This window comes from Rutilus rutilus (genome assembly GCF_951802725.1).
Source record: "Rutilus rutilus genome assembly, chromosome: 12".
NCBI lineage: Eukaryota > Metazoa > Chordata > Actinopteri > Cypriniformes > Leuciscidae > Rutilus > Rutilus rutilus.
Genome location: NC_140217.1, coordinates 6,865,930 through 6,888,975, shown reverse-complemented (window position 1 = coordinate 6,888,975; position 23,046 = coordinate 6,865,930). Strand labels below are relative to the sequence as shown.

General features: G+C 43.7%; 3 protein-coding genes across 5 annotated transcripts; 2 read left to right on the top strand and 1 right to left on the bottom strand.

Moving 5' to 3' along the window:
• Positions 1-962: 962 nt before the first annotated feature.
• On the top strand, positions 963-6,424 carry LOC311301330 (claudin-10-like). The gene is made up of 5 exons (XM_084426340.1): positions 963-1,313; positions 2,150-2,311; positions 2,386-2,467; positions 5,667-5,774; positions 5,874-6,424. Exons 1-5 carry the CDS (start codon positions 1,082-1,084, stop codon positions 6,100-6,102), a joined length of 813 nt encoding a protein of 270 aa, XP_084282466.1. The 5' UTR covers positions 963-1,081; the 3' UTR covers positions 6,103-6,424.
• On the bottom strand, positions 6,150-22,868 carry LOC311301333 (cilium assembly protein DZIP1-like). 3 transcript variants are annotated; one of them, XM_084426343.1, is made up of 5 exons: positions 22,792-22,868; positions 10,410-10,714; positions 10,192-10,332; positions 9,740-9,914; positions 6,150-6,580 (listed from the first exon to the last, which is right to left on the bottom strand). In XM_084426343.1, the coding sequence occupies exons 2-4, from the start codon at positions 10,512-10,514 to the stop codon at positions 9,834-9,836; spliced, it is 327 nt and encodes a 108-aa protein (XP_084282469.1). In that variant the 5' UTR covers positions 10,515-10,714; positions 22,792-22,868; the 3' UTR covers positions 6,150-6,580; positions 9,740-9,833. The 3 variants fall into 3 exon arrangements, with proteins under 3 accessions (XP_084282469.1, XP_084282470.1, XP_084282471.1); XM_084426344.1 differs by lacking the exon at positions 22,792-22,868 and adding an exon at positions 11,481-11,524; XM_084426345.1 differs by lacking the exon at positions 22,792-22,868 and having other exon boundaries at positions 10,410-11,555.
• On the top strand, positions 16,565-23,042 carry LOC311301331 (claudin-10-like; the record flags this gene model as incomplete). The annotated part of the gene is made up of 5 exons (XM_084426341.1): positions 16,565-16,796; positions 17,636-17,797; positions 17,872-17,953; positions 22,534-22,641; positions 22,744-23,042. 5 exons carry the CDS (start codon positions 16,565-16,567, stop codon positions 22,970-22,972), a joined length of 813 nt encoding a protein of 270 aa, XP_084282467.1. The 3' UTR covers positions 22,973-23,042.
• Between the last annotated feature and the right edge of the window lie 4 nt (positions 23,043-23,046).

Below are 23,046 nucleotides of genomic sequence, written 5' to 3'. Positions count from 1 at the left end.
CAAAGGGCATCATCAAGGACCCCACTCACCCTGGCCACAAACTGTTTTACCACATCCCCTCTGGTAGGAGGTTCCGCAGTCTGAGAACAAGGACTGCAAGGTTCAAAAACAGCTTCTTCCCCACTGCTGTCAGACTATTGAACACAAAAACCCACTAGAACATACCAAATAATGGAAATACTACATGTACATAATTATCTGTTCTGACTGTACCCTATTCTCAACTGCACTATTTTAAATATGGATATTTATACTCCCAACTATATATATCTAGATACTTCTATTTTACCGGTTTAGATGTTGTATATTTATATTTATCACTCTACATGCTTTGCATACCTATATAAGCATATTTATTTATATTATGTAGCTAATATTTCATGTTTCTACAGTGTTTTTGATTGTTTCTGTGCTGTATTTTTAAGCTGTGAACTTTGCACGTAATTTCGGACTACAGTGCACTGTGGAATGACAATAAGGAAATCTTGAATCTTGAATCTTGAGAGAGAGATGTTTATAATGTGACAATATGTCAGTCATGGTGTGATAGCAAAAATATGACTAGGCCTAGACTACTTGTTCTGAGCAGGTGCTGTCAGTGAACAGGCTGTAAAACTGTTGGCTTCAGTTTTTGACTGAATTCCTGCCGGTTCTATAGTGAGAGCGGCGCGGCCAGATACATTTTGGGCGCCGCGGCATATTAAATATATTATAAATATTTTTTCTGCGTGAGAAATACAATGTGTGGTGGGAGTGCATGACAAAAGACCGACACTTGAGACTTGAGAGCCCTGATAGTATGATAAAATTTTTTTTTTAAATCACTGATTTTGACACCCCTATGGATTAGTGAAGCCCCTAGCATTTGCCTATTCTGCCTATGACGCAGGCCGGCCCTGCCTATGGATTAGTGGTGCCCCTAGCACTTGCCTTTTCCGCGGGCCGGCCCTGCCTTGAAGGACACACACCACCATGTAATTTTATTCCACGTTGACTTGAAACTTCTCAGCAGTTCAGGGAACTTTCTTTCCATCGCTCTTTTAACTTTTCTTCCATTCATCCGTCGCATGAAGCCGGCAGCATGAGGCAGCGAACAGTGGTGATGTATGTGGAGATCGGCTGCTTTGTGTCCTGTCTGTGTGGCTGGATGTTGATCTGTTCCACTCTGGCCATTGAGTACTGGGTCTTCTCTGAGGTCAGCTCTGTAGTTCTGACCACCGGGAATTACTATTCCAACCTCTGGATGGACTGTGTCTCAGACACCACAGGAGTATCTGACTGTAAATACTACCCTTCCATGATGGACCTGTCAGGTGAGGAATCACTGCTTACACTTTATAATAAGGTCTCACTTGTTAACTTTAGTTAACGAATTAACATGGACTAGCAATGAGCAATATATATTTACATCATTTATTAACCTTTGTTAATGGTGCTTAATAAAAATGTTAATTTTCATGTTAGTTCTCAGTGCATTAACTAATGTTAACAAATACAACTTTTTATCTTAAAAAGTATTCGTAAGCGTTGAGATTAACATTAATAAGTATTAATGAATGTTGTAGATTGTTCATTGTTAGTTTATGTTATGTTAACAAATGAAACCTTATCGTAATGTTATTGAATCACAACTGAGAAATTGTGTCAAATTGTAATAAATGGCTCATGGCTCTCAGTAAAATCTATAAAAAAAAAATCATATATACATATAGGGTGAATTCAGGTTGATTGGGACACTTTTTGCCATTAAAATGACTGGGAAAAAGTGTTAAATAAAACCTTACTTTTATTATAATTTTAATATTTTTTCAGCAAAAACATTAAGCAGCAAAACTGTTATCAGCATTGATAGTAAGAATTTCTTGAGCAGCAAATCAGCATATTAAAATGATTTCTGAAGGATCATGTGACACTGAAGACTGGAGAAATGATGCTGAAAATTCAGCTTTACCATCACAGGAATAAAAACATACATTTCAAAATATATTATTATAAAATCAGTTATTTCAAATTGTATAATATTTCATAATATTACTGTATTTTTAATCTAATAAATGCAGCCAACTTGATATATAATATTATGATATTTCTCAATCAGGAGGAGATGCTGTCATGCGTTTGGTGAATATTAATATCCTCTCTCTGTTAGTTTTCCTCCATGTGTGCAGGGCTCTGTCTGTGGTCTCTGTGATCTTTGGGTTCTGGGGAGCTGTGCTCGCCCTCATTGGGATGAAATGTACCAAAATCGGAGGCTCTGAACTCGCCAACGCCAGAGTTACATTCGCAGCAGCATTGACGTACATGGCATCCGGTATGAATGTTCCTTCATAATAATTTTTGCATAAAGCATAAATTGAGTATCATTAACTGATGTCTGTTTTGCAGGGTTCAGTGGTATGATAGTCTACTCCTGGTGGGGAGATAAAGTGCGTTCAGAATTTGTGGATCCATATTACTTAGAAGCAAAGTACGTAATTATGACATTTATATTGTACTGAAGAATTGACTTGGCTAATTGTTGCATGGGTAAAACGGTATTGTGTCATAATAATCACTAGCATTGTCTGCATGGCATGCATGCTGTGCTGTTAGTCCAATAGATAGATAGATAAGATAGATAGATAGATAGATAGATAGGCAAAAGAAAACTTTAATTCTAACGGCCAATTCACACTGCACTGACAGACGTCGACTAACGTGGACAATCACCAGATTACAGTTCGAAACTTTTCTGACATTCCACGACCCGTGGACCCCTATTCTAAGACAATAATTTGCATTGACAAAGCAGCCAGTGAAATAAGCGAAAGTGACAGTTGGCTTTTTAAATGAAGTGACTGTGTAAAACACTTTTTTAAGGGCGTATGAGTCAATTTAACATGTTATTTCAGTGCAATTAGTTATTTTAACAAATAGTTATTTTAAAAATGTGTGGCACACGACGTAGACGTAAGACAGTTTTTAGTACTTCGTTGTCGTGTAAACGTACTCTCAATTGCAAAATAGATCGCTGTGGACTATAAGCTAGTGGTAGACTTAGGGCCAATCTCATTTCTCTGTCTTACCCCTTCCCCTTCCCCTTCCCCTTCCCCTTCCCCTTCCCCTACCCCTTTGTCTGCGTCTTCCCCTTGCCCCTCGATACCGAGTGAAGGGGGCTAGGGGGAAGAACGTTTCTCTAAGAAATGAGACACCACTCGATTACCGTTTGCGTCATCTTCCCTTTCCGCTAGCTGGCTGCTACGTCAACAGAGGCGATACGCGTTGACATAAACAAACGAAGATGCCGTCGTCTCGGGTTGTGATATCGATTGCCTGGTCTCTCTTTATCTTTGCACACTTGTGTGCCATCAGTCAAAGACATTGTTTCATTGTATTTAACGGCGGCGCCGGCGACACCATAGCTAAGCAAAACATTAGCAAACGGCAAATAGCTGCTAGCTAGCGGTTAACTAGCGATTCAAAAAAAAACATTACAATTAAAACCGCTTGAACATTTTATTAAAAGTATCATAAAACACGAGTGTCATTAAACTGCTGAAAATACTTACATTTGTGCGACTCACTTCTGGGAAATTCCTACCCCTCTCTTTCAAGTGTGGTCCTCCGCAAACTTCGTTTCAAGGGCTATGTAGCCCTACGCCTTGGCCCTAGCCCTTAATCAAAATGAGAATTGGGACACCACTTTCCCTCACATGAACGAGCAAAACCGAGGGGAAGGGGTAAGAGTAAGGGGTAAGACAGAGAAATGAGACGCAGCCTCACCTAAAGGATTATTAGGAACACCTGTTCAATTTCTCATTAATGCAATTATCTAATCAACCAATCACATGGCAGTTGCTTCAATGCATTTAGGGGTGTGGTCCTGGTCAAGACAATCTCCTGAACTCCAAACTGAATGTCAGAATGGGAAAGAAAGGTGATTTAAGCAATTTTGAGCGTGGCATGGTTGTTGGTGCCAGACGGGCCGGTCTGAGTATTCCACAATCTGCTCAGTTACTGGGATTTTCACGCACAACCATTTCTAGGGTTTACAAAGAATGGTGTGAAAAGGGAGAAACATCCAGTATGCGGCAGTCCTGTGGGCGAAAATGCCTTGTTGATGCTAGAGGTCAGAGGAGAATGGGCCGACTGATTCAAGCTGATAGAAGAGCAACTTTGACTGAAATAACCACTCGTTACAACCGAGGTATGCAGCAAAGCATTTGTGAAGCCACAACACGCACAACCTTGAGGCGGATGGGCTACAACAGCTCATCTCCACTACAAATAGGAAAAAGAGGCTACAATTTGCACGAGCTCACCAAAATTGGACAGTTGAAGACTGGAAAAATGTTGCCTGGTCTGATGAGTCTCGATTTCTGTTGAGACATTCAGATGGTAGAGTCAGAATTTGGCGTAAACAGAATGAGAACATGGATCCATCATGCCTTGTTACCACTGTGCAGGCTGGTGCTGGTGGTGTAATGGTGTGGGGGATGTTTTCTTGGCACACTTTAGGCCCCTTAGTGCCAATTGGGCATCGTTTAAATGCCACGGCCTACCTGAGCATTGTTTCTGACCATGTCCATCCCTTTATGACCACCATGTACCCATCCTCTGATGGCTACTTCCAGCAGGATAATGCACCATGTCACAAAGCTCGAATCATTAGGGCCCGAGCACCGATGGTGAGAGGACCCTATTGTTTTTGCTCCGTTTATTATTATTCTTCTTCTTCTCCAAAGTGAATCGCTTTTTAGAGGGTCTAAACATGTTCGAAAACTCATGAAACTTTGCACACGCTTCAGAAGTGGTGAAAATTTACATGTGATGTGGTTTTCAAAATTGGGTGGGGCAAAATGGCTTAATTATTGCCCCTACATTTTGCCCCGGCTCTACGTTTCACGTACAGGTATGGAATTTGGTACATACATGTAATGACCCAATACCTACAAAAAAGTATCTTGGAGCATAGCCCTAAACACAACAGGAAGTCAGCTATTTTGAACTTCCTCTCAGATTTTGGGCAGTTTTTGCCATTTCCTGATGTTGTACTTTAACGAACTCCTCCTACAGTTTTGATCTGATCCTCTTCAAATTTGGTGAGTGGAATCTTAAGGCCTTTACTAAAGGCGCCGGGTGGCGGTGGCAGGGGTGCGAGAGCCCTTTTCATCGCTGCTTGCAGCTTTAATTTCAAATTGGTTTCTTGAACATGACAATGAGTTCACTGTACTAAAATGGCCCCCACAGTCACCAGATCTCAACCCAATAGAGCATCTTTGGGATGTGGTGGAACGGGAGCTTCGTGCCCTGGATGTGCATCCCACAAATCTCCATCAACTGCAAGATGCTATCCTATCAATATGGGTCAACATTTCTAAAGAATGCTTTCAGCACCTTGTTGAATCAATGCCACGTAGAATTAAGGCAGTTCTGAAGGCAAAAGGGGGTAAAACACAGTATTAGTATGGTGTTCCTAATAATCCTTTAGGTGAGTGTATGTTCAGTGAAATAGAAATGTAATTCAACATTAATACCATTTCATTTCATACATTTCATTAAAATTACTTAAAATAAATTCTTCATCAATTGATTCTTAATCTGTGGAACTCAATAAAAAATGAAAAATGTTAAAAAGGAAAGCGTTATGATATGGTCCTTTAAAATATGTGACTTTTATTTCTCAGGTATGAGCTCGGTGCCGCTCTCTTCATTGGTTGGGGAGGTTCGTGTCTGGTTATATGTGGAAGTGCAGTCATGTGCTATTTCTCTGGGAAAGAGTCATTCCCCAAAAGGTCTGACCAGTCACACAGTATACATCTACTGTACGTGGAAACAAGCTAAAAAAAGCACAATGAATATGTGGTTAAATTGGTACCTTTTTTCTTCCTCAGATTCAATAAACAACTCATAAGACCCCCAACCAAAATGACGGCACGTACCAGACGTACGTACATGCTGCCCGTCTCGTCCAGACCCACAACAGTCTTCATCCCTCCTTCACACCAATCATACAGTGAGAGAAGAGGAAGAAGAGAGAGTAGAGGGAGGAGAGGAACACAAGGAAGCCAGTCATCAAGAACCGTCAGACCCATAAGGCCTCCTATAGACTCAGCTGTGTAACATTTGCAGTGTTTGTTGACACTTTTCCAATAAGAGAACTTCTCTAATGCAAGAAATTTTAATATAACAGGAGTGCAAAGCAAAGAAGAATCTTTGAAGTGTTATAAAAAGTGAATTTAATAAATCATTTAGCATATAAACAATCAAAAAGTATGAGGCAATTATTTTAAAGTGCAATATCCCTTAGATGTTCCTCAGTATTAACTGTACTTGTACCTTTATATTTCATATAAAGTACCTTTAACACTGTCAATATCAAACTCAAGGAATGAAAGGCTGTTTTTGCACTGCTGTCCCTGAATAAACACTAAGCCTGAGCTACAACAGATATTGGGTATTACAATTATGAGGTTTATTAGCTTGTGAATGTTTTGGTATTGCTCTGCTGCATTTTCTTATATCTCATCTGAATCATCCCAGTCACTGACGGTCACTAAGCTGCTCTTGAGAGTGCTGCTGGTTCCTGCGTCTGTGAGGCCTGCAAAACACAAAGAAAGAAATCAGAATCACCGTCCGAAGACTAGCAACAGGTTTTGAGCTGAAGAGCCTCTGCTTATAAGAGAGGGGTCACGACTCACGAAACACTGGCTCAAATGTCTAACACATACTATAGAAACATATACTACGGGTGTGCTCACACTTCAAACCGACTCTGGTGCGATTGCTCTGTTAGTGCGGTTCATTTGAATAAGTGTGAACGCTGCCATCCGAACTCTAGTGAGGTTTGACTGAAATATGAACACAACACAAATCGAAGACATCTAAACTAACCAAAAACAGGACGTGATGTCACAAGATGCGACCCTAAAGAGGACAGAATGTTTAAGCACACCTGTTTTTTCTCGTCATAAGAGCTACGTTGGCCATTACAGTTCAGTACAGCAGATCTTCGTTTGTGTGTGTAATGGAGGAATTCCTGGAACTTTTTGAACTCCTTTACATGTTTTATACTGGCCAGCTTTACTGACTGCAGAAATTAATGTGAGGTTTATTAATTTGTCTATTTTTTTTGGGGGGGGGGGGGGGGTAAGTACTGAGCATAACAGAAAATATTATGGATATTTTAAAAAGATTCATTGAAGTTGGTAAGTAAATAAATTGAACAGTGACTAACATAATTCTTCAAAAGTAAAAATACTACTTTCATATTATAGCTAATTTAGCTCTTGTTTATGGTAAAATTAAGTTGTAAAAAGACTAAATTAAAGGTTAGGCAGTTAGATATGGGTCATGGACTTAGCCGAGGCTGTCTATTGGTAGTATGTAACTCTCTAATGCAGCGGTCCCCAACCTTTATTGCGCCACGGACCGGTTTAATATCAGACAATATTTTCACGGACCGGCCTTTAAGGTGTGGCGGATAAATACAACAAAATAAAATGATACGACCGGCATAAAAACGGGGGTATTTTTTAAATATAATAATAAACGTGAATCCAATGTGTAGGCCTACTCGCAACTTTATTAGCAGCGTCCTCGTAACATCGCGCCTAAAGACAATTGAGAAAGCCTGAACACAAACTAAATGCCCCCCAAAAGAAAAAAATCTCCATGTTTTCTGTGCTGATGCGTTCATGTAACATGTAACATGTAAGAGCTGCCAATAAAGCACCTAAAAGCTGTCACAACGAACCGGCAAAATGAATGATTATGAATATGTAAAATATAGCAGGAGACATTTTAACCGTTTACTAATAAACAAGTGTTTTCTGTGTCAGTGTCGGCTGGAAAGATGAAGTTGACGATGCTTACTCGCGATCTTCGCAGTAGTGAAATGCACATTTCATATGAATTACATAAGCAGAGAACAGTCTGTTTTCTTTCGTTTTGAATTGTTCTGTTTAAAAGTAGACATTTCAAGCTTTCTATATATGTCTCAGGTCTGTGAGGCAAGTAGGCTACCTTATCACTGAGTTTCAGTTCATTTAAAACACGGGCCTTTTATAAGTTCACGCGCCGGCACCTCCGTGTCGTGATTATCTATTTTCTAATATATTTACTTCTTATTTATTAAATCCAGGCAATTGGTTGATGAAACATTGATTAAAAATAAGATACAATTAATACGAAACGAAATTAAATTTAAAGACAGGGTTTGTGCTTTCTGTTTGAGGTCTCTGTGAAAGTTTTAAAGCAGTCTTTTAGTGCCGCTTTCAGAGAGCTCACGGAGAACTGTCCCGTCTGTATCATTGTTTTTTTTTTGTGTGTGAAATAAATTTCGAAATAAATGCGACTTATAGTCCAGTGCGACTTAGGCTATATATGGTTTTTCTTCTTCATGGCGCATTTTTTGACTGATGCGACTTATACTCCGGAGCGACTTATAGTCTGGAAAATACGGTAAGTTATTTATTCTTTCTGTGCGGCCCGGTACCAAATGTCCCACGGACTGGTACCGGTCCACAGCCCGGGGGTTGGGGACCCCTGCTCTAATGTACTCGCTCATGATATAAATTTTGTACATTTTGAACATAAAAAAGTTACATAGTGTAGCTTTAAGAAAAATAAATAAATAAATAAATAAATATATAATTTTTCAACTCAAAAATTAAAAAAAAGGCAACAATAGGTAACATGTTTCAATGTGGATACATAACAGAAAATATGATGCATATTTTAAAATGGTCCATTGAAGTTGGTGAGTAAATAAATTGACTGAGTAACAGTGACGTCCTCAAAGATGGCAATATCCGAAATCCTTGTCCTTGTGGGGACATTTTTTGGTCCCCATTAAGAAAACAGCTTATAAATCATACTGTGAATGCTGAAAGTTTTTTTTTTAAGTTGGTCCATATAAAAAAATGTTCACTGTAGCTTTTCGGCAAGCAATCTGAGTCTCTATGATGTAAATCATTTATAACCATGATTTCTTACTAGCAAACTCTTGAAAATATGTTTAGTTAAAGGTATAGTGGAGGATTTTCCCGAATTTTAGAAAAGAACCGCCCTCTCCAGTTTTTGAAAAAATGCACATGCGGAACACTCTACCTGCTCCCGAGAGGGAACACCTATTAAACGTGTGCACGAGAGAGCATGCAGGAGCCTAGTTCTCCTCGTGCACGCACTGTTTACAAGTTGCTGTCGGTGCGTGACTTGTGCCAGGGCTAGCATCGCTAATCATAGCTTACATTAACTTTTACTAGCAGTGATTTTAAATGGATTTCTCCAAATAGCATGCCAAACTTTACCTGTCGAGTAGAAACTTCGCGACTGAGGCATCAGTGGGAAGCCCAACCTGTGCTTTTAGCGCACGCCATCGTGTGAAATATTCTCCCAAAAACACTCTGGTCTTGTTTCTTTCTTCAGAGGCCTTTCTCTTCTTGTCATACAATTCGTAGACACTTTTTCTCTTGCGACCCTCAGACATTTTGAATAAACCCGATGAGAACGGCGAGCTTCAATGAATGGCTGAAACCGTAGCTCACCACCATAGACAGTATATAAACGGCTCACCACACATATACACCTGAAAGTGCGCATGCGCAGAAAGCGAAAACTACCTAGGGACGAGCACGTATGACGGCCTTACGTAAACATATCACCAGAATGATTGACAACTAGGAGGACCAATAGTCTTGATGATCCACCCGGAAAAAGAAAATCCTCCACTATACCTTTAAAAAGGAATTCTATGTACCTGGCTTGTGCCCTTTGCCCGTCGATGAGCCCCACACACTAGTGCTGGTGTCCAGACTCTTGACCAAGCTCTTCCTGATGATGGGCACGGGACATTAGCTGGGTTTGGGTACAGCGGGCACATCCTCTATAGAGGAGATATCCCAGTCATCATCGTCATCATCTTCATCTGTGTACTGAAAGCAACAGAGCAGAAAAACAACACTTTACAAATTTGGTATAGAGATAAAACCAGCATTTATTTAAAATAAATATCTTTCTTAACATTATAAATGTATTTCCTGTCACTTTTGACCATTTTAACGCGTCCTTGCTGAAATACTTAATATAATATATCAATATAATATAAAAATATTTAAATAAATAACCTATTCTCCATTGTTGTAGATTTCAGTGCCATGTTTATGCAACATAATATAAACATCTGTGTCTGTTTAAAGGGGAAGATCTCACCTTTAGAACTTTCTTTGCATCTTGCTTTGTATTTTTGAGAGCTGTTGGCTTTTCCAGGAATGTATTAACGCCCCCTGCTGGTTTCTTTGGGCCTCGTGTCGCCAGCTGTTTTTCAAGGCTTTTGCCAATAGCTTTGATTACCTACAGAAAACACACACAATACAAATATAAAACAAATCCAATGCAATACAACAACTGACATTAGAAGCGAGTCTTACTGTGAGTAATCTTCTCCACGTTTCCATTCTGGTCGGTGTGTTTGTGCAGCTGTGAGAGGTTGATCTCCTTGATCTCGCTGCCGTCGGTCCACTCGCTGGACCCATCTGTCCTGTTCGCACTGATCACGGGAGCAGCGGAGCGCACAGCAGGAGTGTGAGGGCTCGAGCGCTGCTGTGTTTTAGCAGTCTGAGCTTTGACTGCGGTGCTGTTGACCAGGACAGATTTCTTCTGTGTTTGAGGGGCTTCGTCCTCAGACGTCTCCTCTTCCTCGGATGAATCTTCATCAGAGCTGAATGGAGGGGTTCTGCAAGTGAGACATAATATTTACATGTTCAGACAACACAGAAAAAGCCACTCGATCTAAGTATAAAAATACTGATAAAGAGCGATAACATAAAATCAGTGATCATTTAAGCCAAAGTGATATCATGAACTGCAAACTAAATAAATTAAAGTCAACAGGAAATGGCATTTGCGAAGCATTTCACTTCTGTAATGTGATGCATGTCTGACTGAAACTTGATTTTGAGTGTTATCGTCAACTACTAATAAAACTACAAATATTAGGCTATATATTTCTGTTAAATAAAATAAGCATGAACTAAAATAAAATAAAGTATAAAAAAACTTACATTTATGCCAAGGCAACATTTTCATGAAATTCTAAAAATAAAATTTAAATAAAATTTGTAAAAACAAAATAGACATAAAAAAATAAAATAAAAAACCTAATAAAAATGACAAAAACAACAAAATTAGGCTACTATAACTTTTACAAAAAATAAAATGATAACAAAAATGTATAAATAAAACAAATTCAAAATATGAATAAATACTATATTAGTATATTAATAATACTATAATGACACTGTTGATTGTATACATTGGGGCATGTTTGGTTAAAAAAATATCAGAGTATTAAAACAATAAAAACCTTACAATAATGTGCATTATAAGACAAGGATTTTTATGATTTCTTTTATTTTACTTATTTTTTGTGTGATTTTATTTTAAATTTGAAGTAAATATCTGAAGATAAAACCCTAACACTGCCATGACCTCCTCCGTACCTGTGATGCTGCAGTGGTGTGGAGGTCTTGGGCAGGGTGCTGGTTCCCTATCAAGGCGGAACTTCGACATTACGGATGTCGTATATGGGAACTCCTCCCTACTTCACTTCTGCTGAAATATTATGGCTAACGCCAGCTAACAGCTGGCCAATGACGTAAATATGCAAATACTGACAAGCCCGCTGGCAGCAGCAGCGGGGATCGAGCTCACCGCCACCAGAGAGCCGCTGGTGAGCCCCCCCCCAGCCGAGGAGGCAGGGAACGGGAAGCAGTCAGCTTCCCTGACGCCACCTTTCGCCCCCCTCCTGAAGTCGCTGACTTTCTGTCCTTCGGGGCGAATGAGGAGGGCGATTCTATGTCCCTGTCAGCGTCGGAGAAAGACTGGGGTTCCGAGCACACCCAGTTGGAACAGGAGAGCCCAGCGGACCTCCAGGAAGAGCTCCTTAGGATCCTAACCATGGCCGTTGCCGAGCTGGATCTCTCCTGGAACGCTCCGGACGAGCCGTCCAAGAGTAAGCTCGACACGTGGTTCCTCCAATCGAGCCGCCGCCAGGCCGCATCGAAAAGAGGAACCCCGTTTTTTCCTGACGTACATGATCAGGTAGTGAAGTCTTGGGCTGCACCCCAGTCGGCGCGCACCCTCGCTTCTACTCAGGCTATGTTTGCCCCTGTGGACGATGCAGAGACCCATGGATACCTGCACATGCCCCCCGTCGAGGAAACCGTCGCCGCCCATCTCTGTCCGACCTCGACACCTGCCCTGGGCTCGGACCGCAGTCTGCCGTCCAAACCCTGTAGGTTCACGGCCCACCAGGCGGACAAGGCCTACGGGGCAGCTGGGGAGGCGGTATCCACGCTTCACGCTATGGCAATCCTCCAAGTCCTGCAAGCGAAACTACTTAAGTCTTTGGATGGCGCCGCCTCGGTAGATGCTGGCGTCATCCGAGACCTGCGCTCAGCGACGGACCTCGCGCTCATGGCCACCAAGCGCTCAGCTCAGGCTATCGGCCGCTCGATGGGGTACCTGGTGGTCCTTCACAGGCACCTCTGGCTCACCCTATTAGATGTGAAAGACGCTGATAGGAAGACGCCACTCAATGCGGCGATCACCTCGACTGGCCTATTCGGAGATGCGGTAGATAAAGTTACCGAGCGCTACTCCGAGACGCAGAAAAAAGCGAAGGCGATGAGTCACGTCATCCCTTGTGGGGCACTCTTGCGGGGCACCGCCGCCTCAGCAGCGCTCCCGCTCTTCGTCGGCCACGCGCCGCCCTCAAGCGCCGGCCAGACAGCCATCAACCCACCGCGCAGAACCGGATGGCCGCGGCGGACGAACCGGCCAGTGGCAAGGCGCCGGGAAAAGGAGGATGGCCCGGAGGAATAGCCCGCGCAGAGAGCGGAAGCCCGCGACGAACCCGGCGGCTTCAAAGCAGTCGTCCTGACGGCCCGGGCACGAGGGAGAAAGAGCACCAGGGAGGTCCCGCTCCCAAGCGTCGTGCTCTAACGCACTTAGTCCCTCAGAGTTCTGCCCTGTGCGACGCGTGTTCAAAATGTGTGAAGGTTGTTGTTTGTGTTCCAAAATGTTCAATAAAGCAAATTATCTCTTCACAAAAAGAGCCTTTTCTCCCTCTTATACCCCACACTGTGTCACTCGCCCTGCCCTCAAGCAGCGCAGAATCACGGTTCATAACTATAAAGCCACCTCGTGGGCGCGAGGTGTCTCCCCTCTCTCACAACTCTCCGGCAGCGCCGGCGACCTCTGCTCTGGTCTGCTTGGGCGAGCCCGCATTGGGTCAGTGGTCGGAGCCGGAGAAGGGATAGCATATAAACCGCCTGGAGCTAAAGGCGGTCTCCCTAGCCCTCGAAGCCTTCAAGCCTCTGTTAGTGCAACGGCATGTGCTGATTCGGACAGACAACACATCCGTGGTTTCATACATAAATCGCCAGGGAGGCGTTCATTCCAGAGCCCTTTTCAAGCAGGCGGAGACTCTCCTGCTATGGGCGGACAGGCACTTTCTCTCCGTAAGAGCAGCGCACATCCCCGGTGTTTTGAATCACGGGGCGGATATGCTGTCGAGGAACGGGATTCCTCAAGGAGAGTGGAGGCTTCACCCAGGGACGGTTCAGCTGATCTGGAACCGTTTGCCACGGAAGAGAACACACACTGTCAGGCGTTCTTCTCGCTGTCTCGCTCCCCGCTGGGCAGAGACGTGCTGTCTTCGCGCTGGCCGGAAGCCAAACTCTATGCCTTTCCTCCGGTGAAAATTCTGCCCACAGTTTTGTGCAAAATCAGGGAGGAGAGAGCGTCAGTGATCCTCGTAGCTCCCAACTGGCCGAACCAGCCGTGGTAAGCGGACATGAGGGAGCTGCTGGTGGGACAGCCTTGGGAGATTCCCCTCAGGAAGGACCTGTTGTCTCAGGCGAGCGGCACGATCTGGCATCCCAACCCTGGGTTGTGGAACCTACATGTGTGGCCGCTGCAGGGTCGCTTAGCGGGCAGGACGCGCTGCATTCGCGAGCTCTGAACACCATTGCAGAGGCGCGAGCCCCGTCTACCAGACGTTTGTATGCCTTAAAATGGGGAGTTTTCTCTAAATGGTGCCAGGATATCGACATCGACCCAGGGAGCTGTTCCGTGTCGGATATTCTGCGCTTCCTTCAGTACAGGATGGACAACGGGAGTTTGCCGTCCACTCTGAAGGTTTACTTGGCCGCTATTGCCGCGTTTCATTCCCCGGTCGATGGACAGTCTATCGGTAGACACGCGTCGGTAATCGGTTTCCTCAGGGGAGCTAGGAGATTAGGGAGTTCTCTGTCATAATCATTACTGGTGTCTACATACCTCCCGATGCAGATTCATAAAGCAGCCCTAAAAACTCTGTCTCATTCCATAAACGAGCTGCAAACTATACATCCAGAGGGAGTACTCATAGTTGCTGGGGACTTCAATCAGGCAAACATGAAAAAAGTCCTCCCTTACTTTTACCAACATGTGGACTTTGCAACGAGGGAAACCAACACACTGGATCATGTTTACACAAATATTAAGGGAGCATTCAAAGCATCACCCCGCCCCCACCTTGGCTCATCTGACCACATCTCTGTCATGCTAACTCCAGCATACAGACCCCTGCTTGTCAGAACAAAGCCCTCCTTAAAACAGGTGAGAGTTTGGCCAGAGGGAGCCATGTCAGCTCTGCAGGACTGCTTTGAATGCACTGACTGGTCTGTCTTCAGAGATGCTGCTACCAAAGGCCATACCACAGACATAGAGGAGTATGCTGATGTTGTATCAGGATACATACTCATGTGCATGGATGATGTCTGTGTCACAAAAAACATTACAGTCCGGGCGAACCAGAAACCATGGATGACGACAGAGGTCCAAGCCCTGCTCAAAGCCCGGAACTCTGCCTTCAAAGCTGGGGATGTCACTGCTCTCAGGTCTGCAAGAGCCAATCTGAACAAAGCAATCAGATTGGCAAAGAGGGCACATGGACAAAAAATCCAGGGTCACTTTAATGACCACAGAGACACCAGGAAACTGTGGCAGGGAATCCAGGCTGTCACGAACTATAGGACTGCCCCCCAGTCCTGTGAGGACAGCATGGATTTCCTCAACAACCTCAACAATTACTTTGGTAGGTTTGAAGCACAGAATACCACACCAGCGAGGAAAACCATCCCACAGGAAGGAGACCAGGTGCTCAGACTGAATCCAGCAGATGTCCACCGGGTGCTGAAGAAAATTGATCCGCGGAAAGCTGCTGGTCCAGACATGATACCGGGCTGCTTGCTTAGGGAGTGTGCAGTCCAACTGTCTCATGTCCTCACAGACATATTCAACATCTCCCTGAGTCAAGCTGTTGTGCCTTCATGCTACAAAACCTCAGCCATCATTCCTGTTCCAAAAAAACACACCATGAATAGTCTGAATGACTATCGGCCCGTAGCACTCACTTCCATAAACAATGAAGTGCTTTGAGAGACTAGTAAAGGACCACATCTCATCTGCCCTCCCCCATTCACTGAACCCATTTCAGTTTGCCTACCGCCCAAACCGCTCTACTGGGGATGCCATATCCACCACACTACACTTTAGCTTGGAAAACTTGGAGAACAAGAACTCTCTTGTGCGGATGCTGTTTGTTGATTTCAGCTCGGCATTTAACACCATAATCCCCCAGCATCTGGTCAACAAGCTGGGCTCAGACGCACTGGGCATAAGTTCTCCTCTGTGTAACTGGATACTGGATTTTCTCACAGACAGGCCTCAGTTTGTGCGAGTAGGCAATAACACATCCACCATCATCTCACTGAGCACTGGCTCCCCGCAGGGATGTGTTCTCAGCCCTCTTCTCTTCACACTGATGACTCATGGCTGTTGTGCAAAGTCCAGCACCAATCAGAGTTTTGCAGACTGGTGCAGGACAAACAACTTAGCCCTGAACGTCGAGAAAACCAAGGAGATGGTGATTGACTTCAGGAGAAATCAGCCTGTGCATGCCCCGATCCACATCAATAGGACTGCTGTGGAGATCGTAAAAAACACAAAGTTCCTGGGGGTTCACGTGGCTTACAACCTGTCCTGGGATCTGCGCATCTCCTCCCTCATCAAAAAGGCACACCAGCGTCTGCACTTCCTGCGGCGGCTGAAGAGGGCCCACCTCAGTCCATCCATCCTGACCACTTTCTACGGGAAAATATGTTTTCTTAAATATGTTTTCTGCGTGAGAAATACAATGTGTGGTGGGAGTGCATGACAAAAGACCGACACTTGAGACTTGAGAGCCCTGATAGTATGATGAATGTTTTTTTTTTAAATCACTGATTTTGACACCCCTATGGATTAGTGGTGCCCCTAGCATTTGCCTATTCTGCCTATGCCGCAGGCCTGCCCTGCCTATGGATTAGTGGTGCCCCTAGCACTTGCCTATTCTGCGGGCCGGCCCTGCCTTGAAGGACACACACCACCATGTAATTTTATTCCACGGTGACTTAAAACTTCTCAGCAGTTCAGGGAACTTTCTTTCCATCGCTCTTTTAACTTTTCTTCCATTCATCCGTCGCATGAAGCCGGCAGCATGAGGCAGCGAACAGTGGTGATGTATGTGGAGATCGGCTGCTTTGTGTCCTGTCTGTGTGGCTGGATGTTGATCTGTTCCACTCTGGCCATTGAGTACTGGGTCTTCTCTCAGGTCAGCTCTGTAGTTCTGACCACCGGGAATTACTATTCCAACCTCTGGATGGACTGTGTCTCAGACACCACAGGAGTATCTGACTGTAAATACTACCCTTCCATGATGGACCTGTCTGGTGAGGAATCACTGCTTACACTTTATAATAAGGTCTCACTTGTTAACATTAGTTAACGAATTAACATGGACTAGTGATGAGCAATATATATTTACATCATTTATTAAACTTTGTTAATGCTGCTTAATAAAAAGGTTAATTTTCATGTTAGTTCACAGTGCATTAACTAATGTTAACAAATACAACTTTTTATCTTTAAAAAGTATTCGTAAGCGTTGAGATTAACATTAATAAGTATTAATGAATGTTGTAGATATATTGTTCATTGTTAGTTTATGTTATGTTAACAAATGAAACCTTATCGTAATGTTATTGAATCACAACTGAGAAATTGTGTCAAAATGTAATAAATGGCTCATGGCTCTCAGTAAAATCTATTAAAAAAAATCATATATATATAGGGTGAATGCAGGTTGATTGGGACACTTTTTGTCATTAAAATGACTGGGAAAAAGTGTTAAATAAAACCTTACTTTTATTATAATTTTAATATTTTTTCAGCAAAAACATTAAACAGCAAAACTGTTATCAGCATTGATAGTAAGAATTTCTTGAGCAGCAAATCAGCATATTAAAATGATTTCTGAAGGATCATGTGATACTGAAGACTGGAGAAATGATGCTGAAAATTCAGCTTTACCATCACAGGAATAAAAACATACATTTCAAAATATATTATTATAAAAGCAGTTATTTCAAATTGTATAATATTTCATAATATTACTGTATTTTTAATCTAATAAATGCAGCCAAGGTGATATATAATATTATGACATTTTTTCAATCAGGAGGAGATGCTGTCATGCGTTTGGTGAATATTAATATCCTCTCTCTGTTAGTTTTCCTCCACGTGTGCAGGGCTCTGTCTGTGGTCTCTGTGATCTTTGGGTTCTGGGGAGCTGTGCTCGCCCTCATTGGGATGAAATGTACCAAAATCGGAGGCTCTGAACTCGCCAACGCCAGAGTTACATTCGCAGCAGCATTGACGTACATGGCATCCGGTATGAATGTTCCTTCATAATAATTTTTGCTTAAAGCATAAATTGAGTATCATTAATCGATGTCTCTTTTGCAGGGTTCAGTGGTATGATAGTCTACTCCTGGTGGGGAGATAAAGTGCGTTCAGAATTTGTGGATCCATATTACTTAGAAGCAAAGTACGTAATTATGACATTTATATTGTACTGAAGAATTGACTTGGCTAATTGTTGCATGGGTAAAACGGTATTGTGTCATAATAATCACTAGCATTGTCTGCATGGCATGCATGCTGTGCTGTTAGTCCAATAGATAGATAGATAGATAGATAGATAGATAGATAGATAGATAGATAGGCAAAAGAAAACTTTAATTCTAACGGCCAATTCACACTGCACTGACAGACGTCGACCAACGTGGACAATCACCAGATTACAGTACGAAACTTTTCAGACATTCCACGACCCGACAAACACTGATTAAACATACAAGCTCCAACAGACGCCAACACACACTGACAGGAGTAACACACTGATCCGACAAAACCCTGGTGCAGTGTGATTGGCTGTAAGATTCTAAGACAATAATTTGCATTGACAAAGCAGCCAGTGAAATAAGCGAAAGTGACAGTTGGCTTTTTAAATTAAGTGACTGTAAAACACTTTTTTAAGGGCGTATGAGTCAATTTAACATGTTATTTCAGTGCAATTAGTTATTTTAACAAATAGTTATTTTAAAAATGTGTGGCACACGACGTAGACATAAGTTTTTAGTTCTTCGTTGTCGTGTAAACGTACTCTCAATTGCAAAATAGATCGCTGTGGACTATAAGCTAGTGGTAGACTTACACTCACCTAAAGGATTATTAGGAACACCTGTTCAATTTCTCATTAATGCAATTATCTAATCAACCAATCACATGGCAGTTGCTTCAATGCATTTAGGGGTGTGGTCCTGGTCAAGACAATCTCCTGAACTCCAAACTGAATGTCAGAATGGGAAAGAAAGGTGATTTAAGCAATTTTGAGCGTGGTATGGTTGTTGGTGCCAGACGGGCCGGTCTGAGTATTTCACAATCTGCTCAGTTACTGGGATTTTCACGCACAACCATTTCTAGGGTTTACAAAGAATGGTGTGAAAAGGGAGAAACATCCAGTATGCAGCAGTCCTGTGGGAGAAAATGCCTTGTTGATGCTAGAGGTCAGAGGAGAATGGGCCGACTGATTCAAGCTGATAGAAGAGCAACTTTGACTGAAATAACTACTCGTTACAACCGAGGTATGCAGCAAAGCATTTGTGAAGCCACAACACGCACAACCTTGAGGCGGATGGGCTACAACAGCAGAAGACCCCACCGGGTACCACTCATCTCCACCACAAATAGGAAAAAGAGGCTACAATTTGCACGAGCTCACCAAAATTGGACAGTTGAAGACTGGAAAAATGTTGCCTGTTCTGATGAGTCTCGATTTCTGTTGAGACATTCAGATGGTAGAGTCAGAATTTGGCGTAAACAGAATGAGAACATGGATCCATCATGCCTTGTTACCACTGTGCAGGCTGGTGGTGGTGGTGTAATGGTGTGGGGGATGTTTTCTTGGCACACTTTAGGCCCCTTAGTGCCAATCGGGCATCGTTTAACCCATTTAATCCCACCGGTCACAATAGTGACCGTAAAAAAATGTTTCATTTCTAAGGCTATAAAAATGTTACTGAATGATCTATCAATGCATTTCCAGCAGATATTGAAATAATAAAGGGTCTCAATGAAATATGTGCAGTGTCGCATGTTTACTATAAATTGTCACATGACCAGAGCTGTTTACTTCCTGTTTGCGCCAAGAGAAGAGGATGGCAGCAAGAAAGCTCCCAAAGAAAAGGTTATTAAAGTATGTTAACATAAAGATAGGACATAGATTTTTGGTACACATCATGTTTAAGGTGTCTAGTATTGATATATGCATTTGCAATTACTCAACTTTATTTAATGTGGTCATAGAACTCACAAACATGTCAACGGCAACAATAGTGACCGGTGGGATAACCCATTGTATCTACATGCTAATACACATAGGCTAACTGTTCTACCTTACTTTCTGCTGCTACCTAACTTTCTACCTAATTTTACACACAAACACTATCCCGTGACCTCGAGACACTATCCCGCTATCCCGTGGCCTCGAGACACTATCCCGTGGCCTCGAGACACTATCCCGTGGCCTCGAGACACTATCCCGTGGCCTCCAGACACTATCCCGAGGCCTCCAGACACTATCCCGTGGGTCAGACACTATCCCGTGGCCTCCAGACACTATCCCGTGGCCTCGAGACACTATCCCGTGGCCTGCAGACACTATCCCGTGGCCTCCAGACACTATCCCGTGGCTTCCAGACACTATCCCGAGGCCTCCAGACACTATCCCGTGGCCCCGAGACACTATCCCGTGGCCTCGAGACACTATCCCGTGGCCTCGAGACACTATCCCGTGGCCTCGAGACACTATCCCGTGGCCTCGAGACAGTATCCCGTGGCCTCGAGATACTATCGCGTGGCCTCGAGATAGTATCTCGTGGCCTCGAGATACCATCTCGTGACCTCAGGATACCATCCCGTGGCCTCCAGACACTATCCCGTGGCCTCAAGATACTATCCCGTGGCCTCGATACACTATCCCGTGGCCTCCAGACACTATCCCGTGGCCTCCAGACACTATCCCGTGGCCTCCAGACACTATCCCGTGGCCTCGAGACACTATCCCGTGGCCTCGAGACACTATCCCGTGGCCTCGAGACACTATCTCGTGGCCTCGATACACTATCTCGTGGCCTCCAGACACTATCCCGTGGCCTCCAGACACTATCCCGTGGCCTCCAGACACTATCCCGTGGCCTCCAGACACTATCCCGTGGCCTCCAGACACTATCCCGTGGCCTCCAGACACTATCCCGAGGCCTCCAGACACTATCCCGTGGCCTCCAGACACTATCCCGTGGCCTCCAGACACTATCCCGTGGCCTCCAGACACTATCTCGTGGCCTCGAGACACTATCCCGTGGCCTCCAGACACTATCCCGTGGCCTCGAGACACTATCCCGTGGCCTCGAGATACCATCTCGTGACCTCAGGATACCATCCCGTGGCCTCCGGACACTATCCCGTGGCCTCAAGATACTATCCCGTGGCCTCGATACACTATCCCGTGGCCTCCAGACACTATCCCGTGGCCTCCAGACACTATCCCGTGGCCTCCAGACACTATCCCGTGGCCTCCAGACACTATCCCGAGGCCTCCAGACACTATCCCGTGGCCTCGATACACTATCCCGTGGCCTCCAGACACTATCCCGTGGCCTCCAGACACTATCCCGTGGCCTCCAGACACTATCCCGTGGCCTCCAGACACTATCCCGAGGCCTCCAGACACTATCCCGAGGCCTCCAGACACTATCCCGCGGGCTCCAGACACTATCCCGTGGGCTCCAGACACTATCCCGAGGCCTCCAGACACTATCCCGTGGCCTCCAGACACTATCCCGAGGCCTCCAGACACTATCCCGTGGCCTCCAGACACTATACCGTGGCCACCAGACACTATCCCGTGGCCTGCAGACAATATCCCGTGGCCTCCAGACACTATCCCGTGGCCTCCAGACACTATCCCGTGGCCTCCAGACACTATCCCGTGGCCTCCAGACACTATCCCGTGGCCTCAAGATAGTTTCTCGTTGCCTCAAGATAGTATCTCGTGGCCTCAAGGATTTTATAAGGATTTTATACACTCTTATGCACACGCACACACACAGTCACACACACAAAAACACAAAAACACACACAAAAACACACACACACACACACATACACACACACACACACACACACAAACACACACACACAAACACACACACAAACAAACACACAAACAAACGCACAGGTCAAATAGACCTATATTCAGTCTGTCCAATGGTTGATACAACACAGTATCCCACCGGTCACAATTGTGACCGATCATAAAACACACTTTTTCACATACTTTTCCATGAAAATTTAAAAAAATTATAATTGATTGTTTCAAAGGGATACTAATGACACATGATTTGGATATTTTTGTGTCTGAGAAAAATTTGGGATTAAATGGGTTAAATGCCACGGCCTACCTGAGCATTGTTTCTGACCATGTCCATCCCTTTATGACCACCATGTATACCCATCCTCTGATGGCTACTTCCAGCAGGATAATGCACCATGTCACAAAGCTCGAATCATTTCAAATTGGTTTCTTGAACATGTCAATGAGTTCACTGTACTAAAATGGCCCCCACAGTCACCAGATCTCAACCCAATAGAGCATCTTTGGGATGTGGTGGAACGGGAGCTTCGTGCCCTGGATGTGCATCCCACAAATCTCCATCAACTGCAAGATGCTATCCTATCAATATGGGCCAACATTTCTAAAGAATGCTTTCAGCACCTTGTTGAATCAATGCCACGTAGAATTAAGGCAGTTCTGAAGGCGAAAGGGGGTCAAACACAGTATTAGTATGGTGTTCCTAATAATCCTTTAGGTGAGTGTATGTTCAATGAAATAGAAATGTAATTCAACATTAATACCATTTCATTTCATACATTTAATTAAAATTACTTAAAATAAATTCTTCATCAATTGATTCTTAATCTGTGGAACTCAATAAAAAATGAAAAATGTTAAAAAGGAAAGCGTTATGATATGGTCCTTTAAAATATGTGACTTTTATTTCTCAGGTTTGAGCTCGGTGCCGCTCTCTTCATTGGTTGGGGAGGTTCGTGTCTGGTTATATGTGGAAGTGCAGTCATGTGCTATTTCTCTGGGAAAGAGTCATTCCCCAAAAGGTCTGACCTGTCACACAGTATACATCTACTGCACGTGGAAACAAGCTAAATTGGGGGGTGCAATGAATATGTGGTTAAATTGGTACCTTTTTTCTTCCTCAGATTCAATAAACAACTCATAAGACCCCCAACCAAAATGACGGCACGTACCAGACGTACGTATATGCTGCCCGTCTCGTCCAGACCCACAACAGTCTTCATCCCTCCTTCACACCAATCATACAGTGAGAGAAGAGGAAGAAGAGAGAGTAGAGGGAGGAGAGGAACACAAGGAAGCCAGTCATCAAGAACCGTCAGACCCATAAGGCCTCCTATAGACTCAGCTGTGTAACATTTACAATGTTTGTTGACACTTTTCCAATAAGAGAACTTCTCTAATGCAAGAAATTTTAATATAACAGGAGT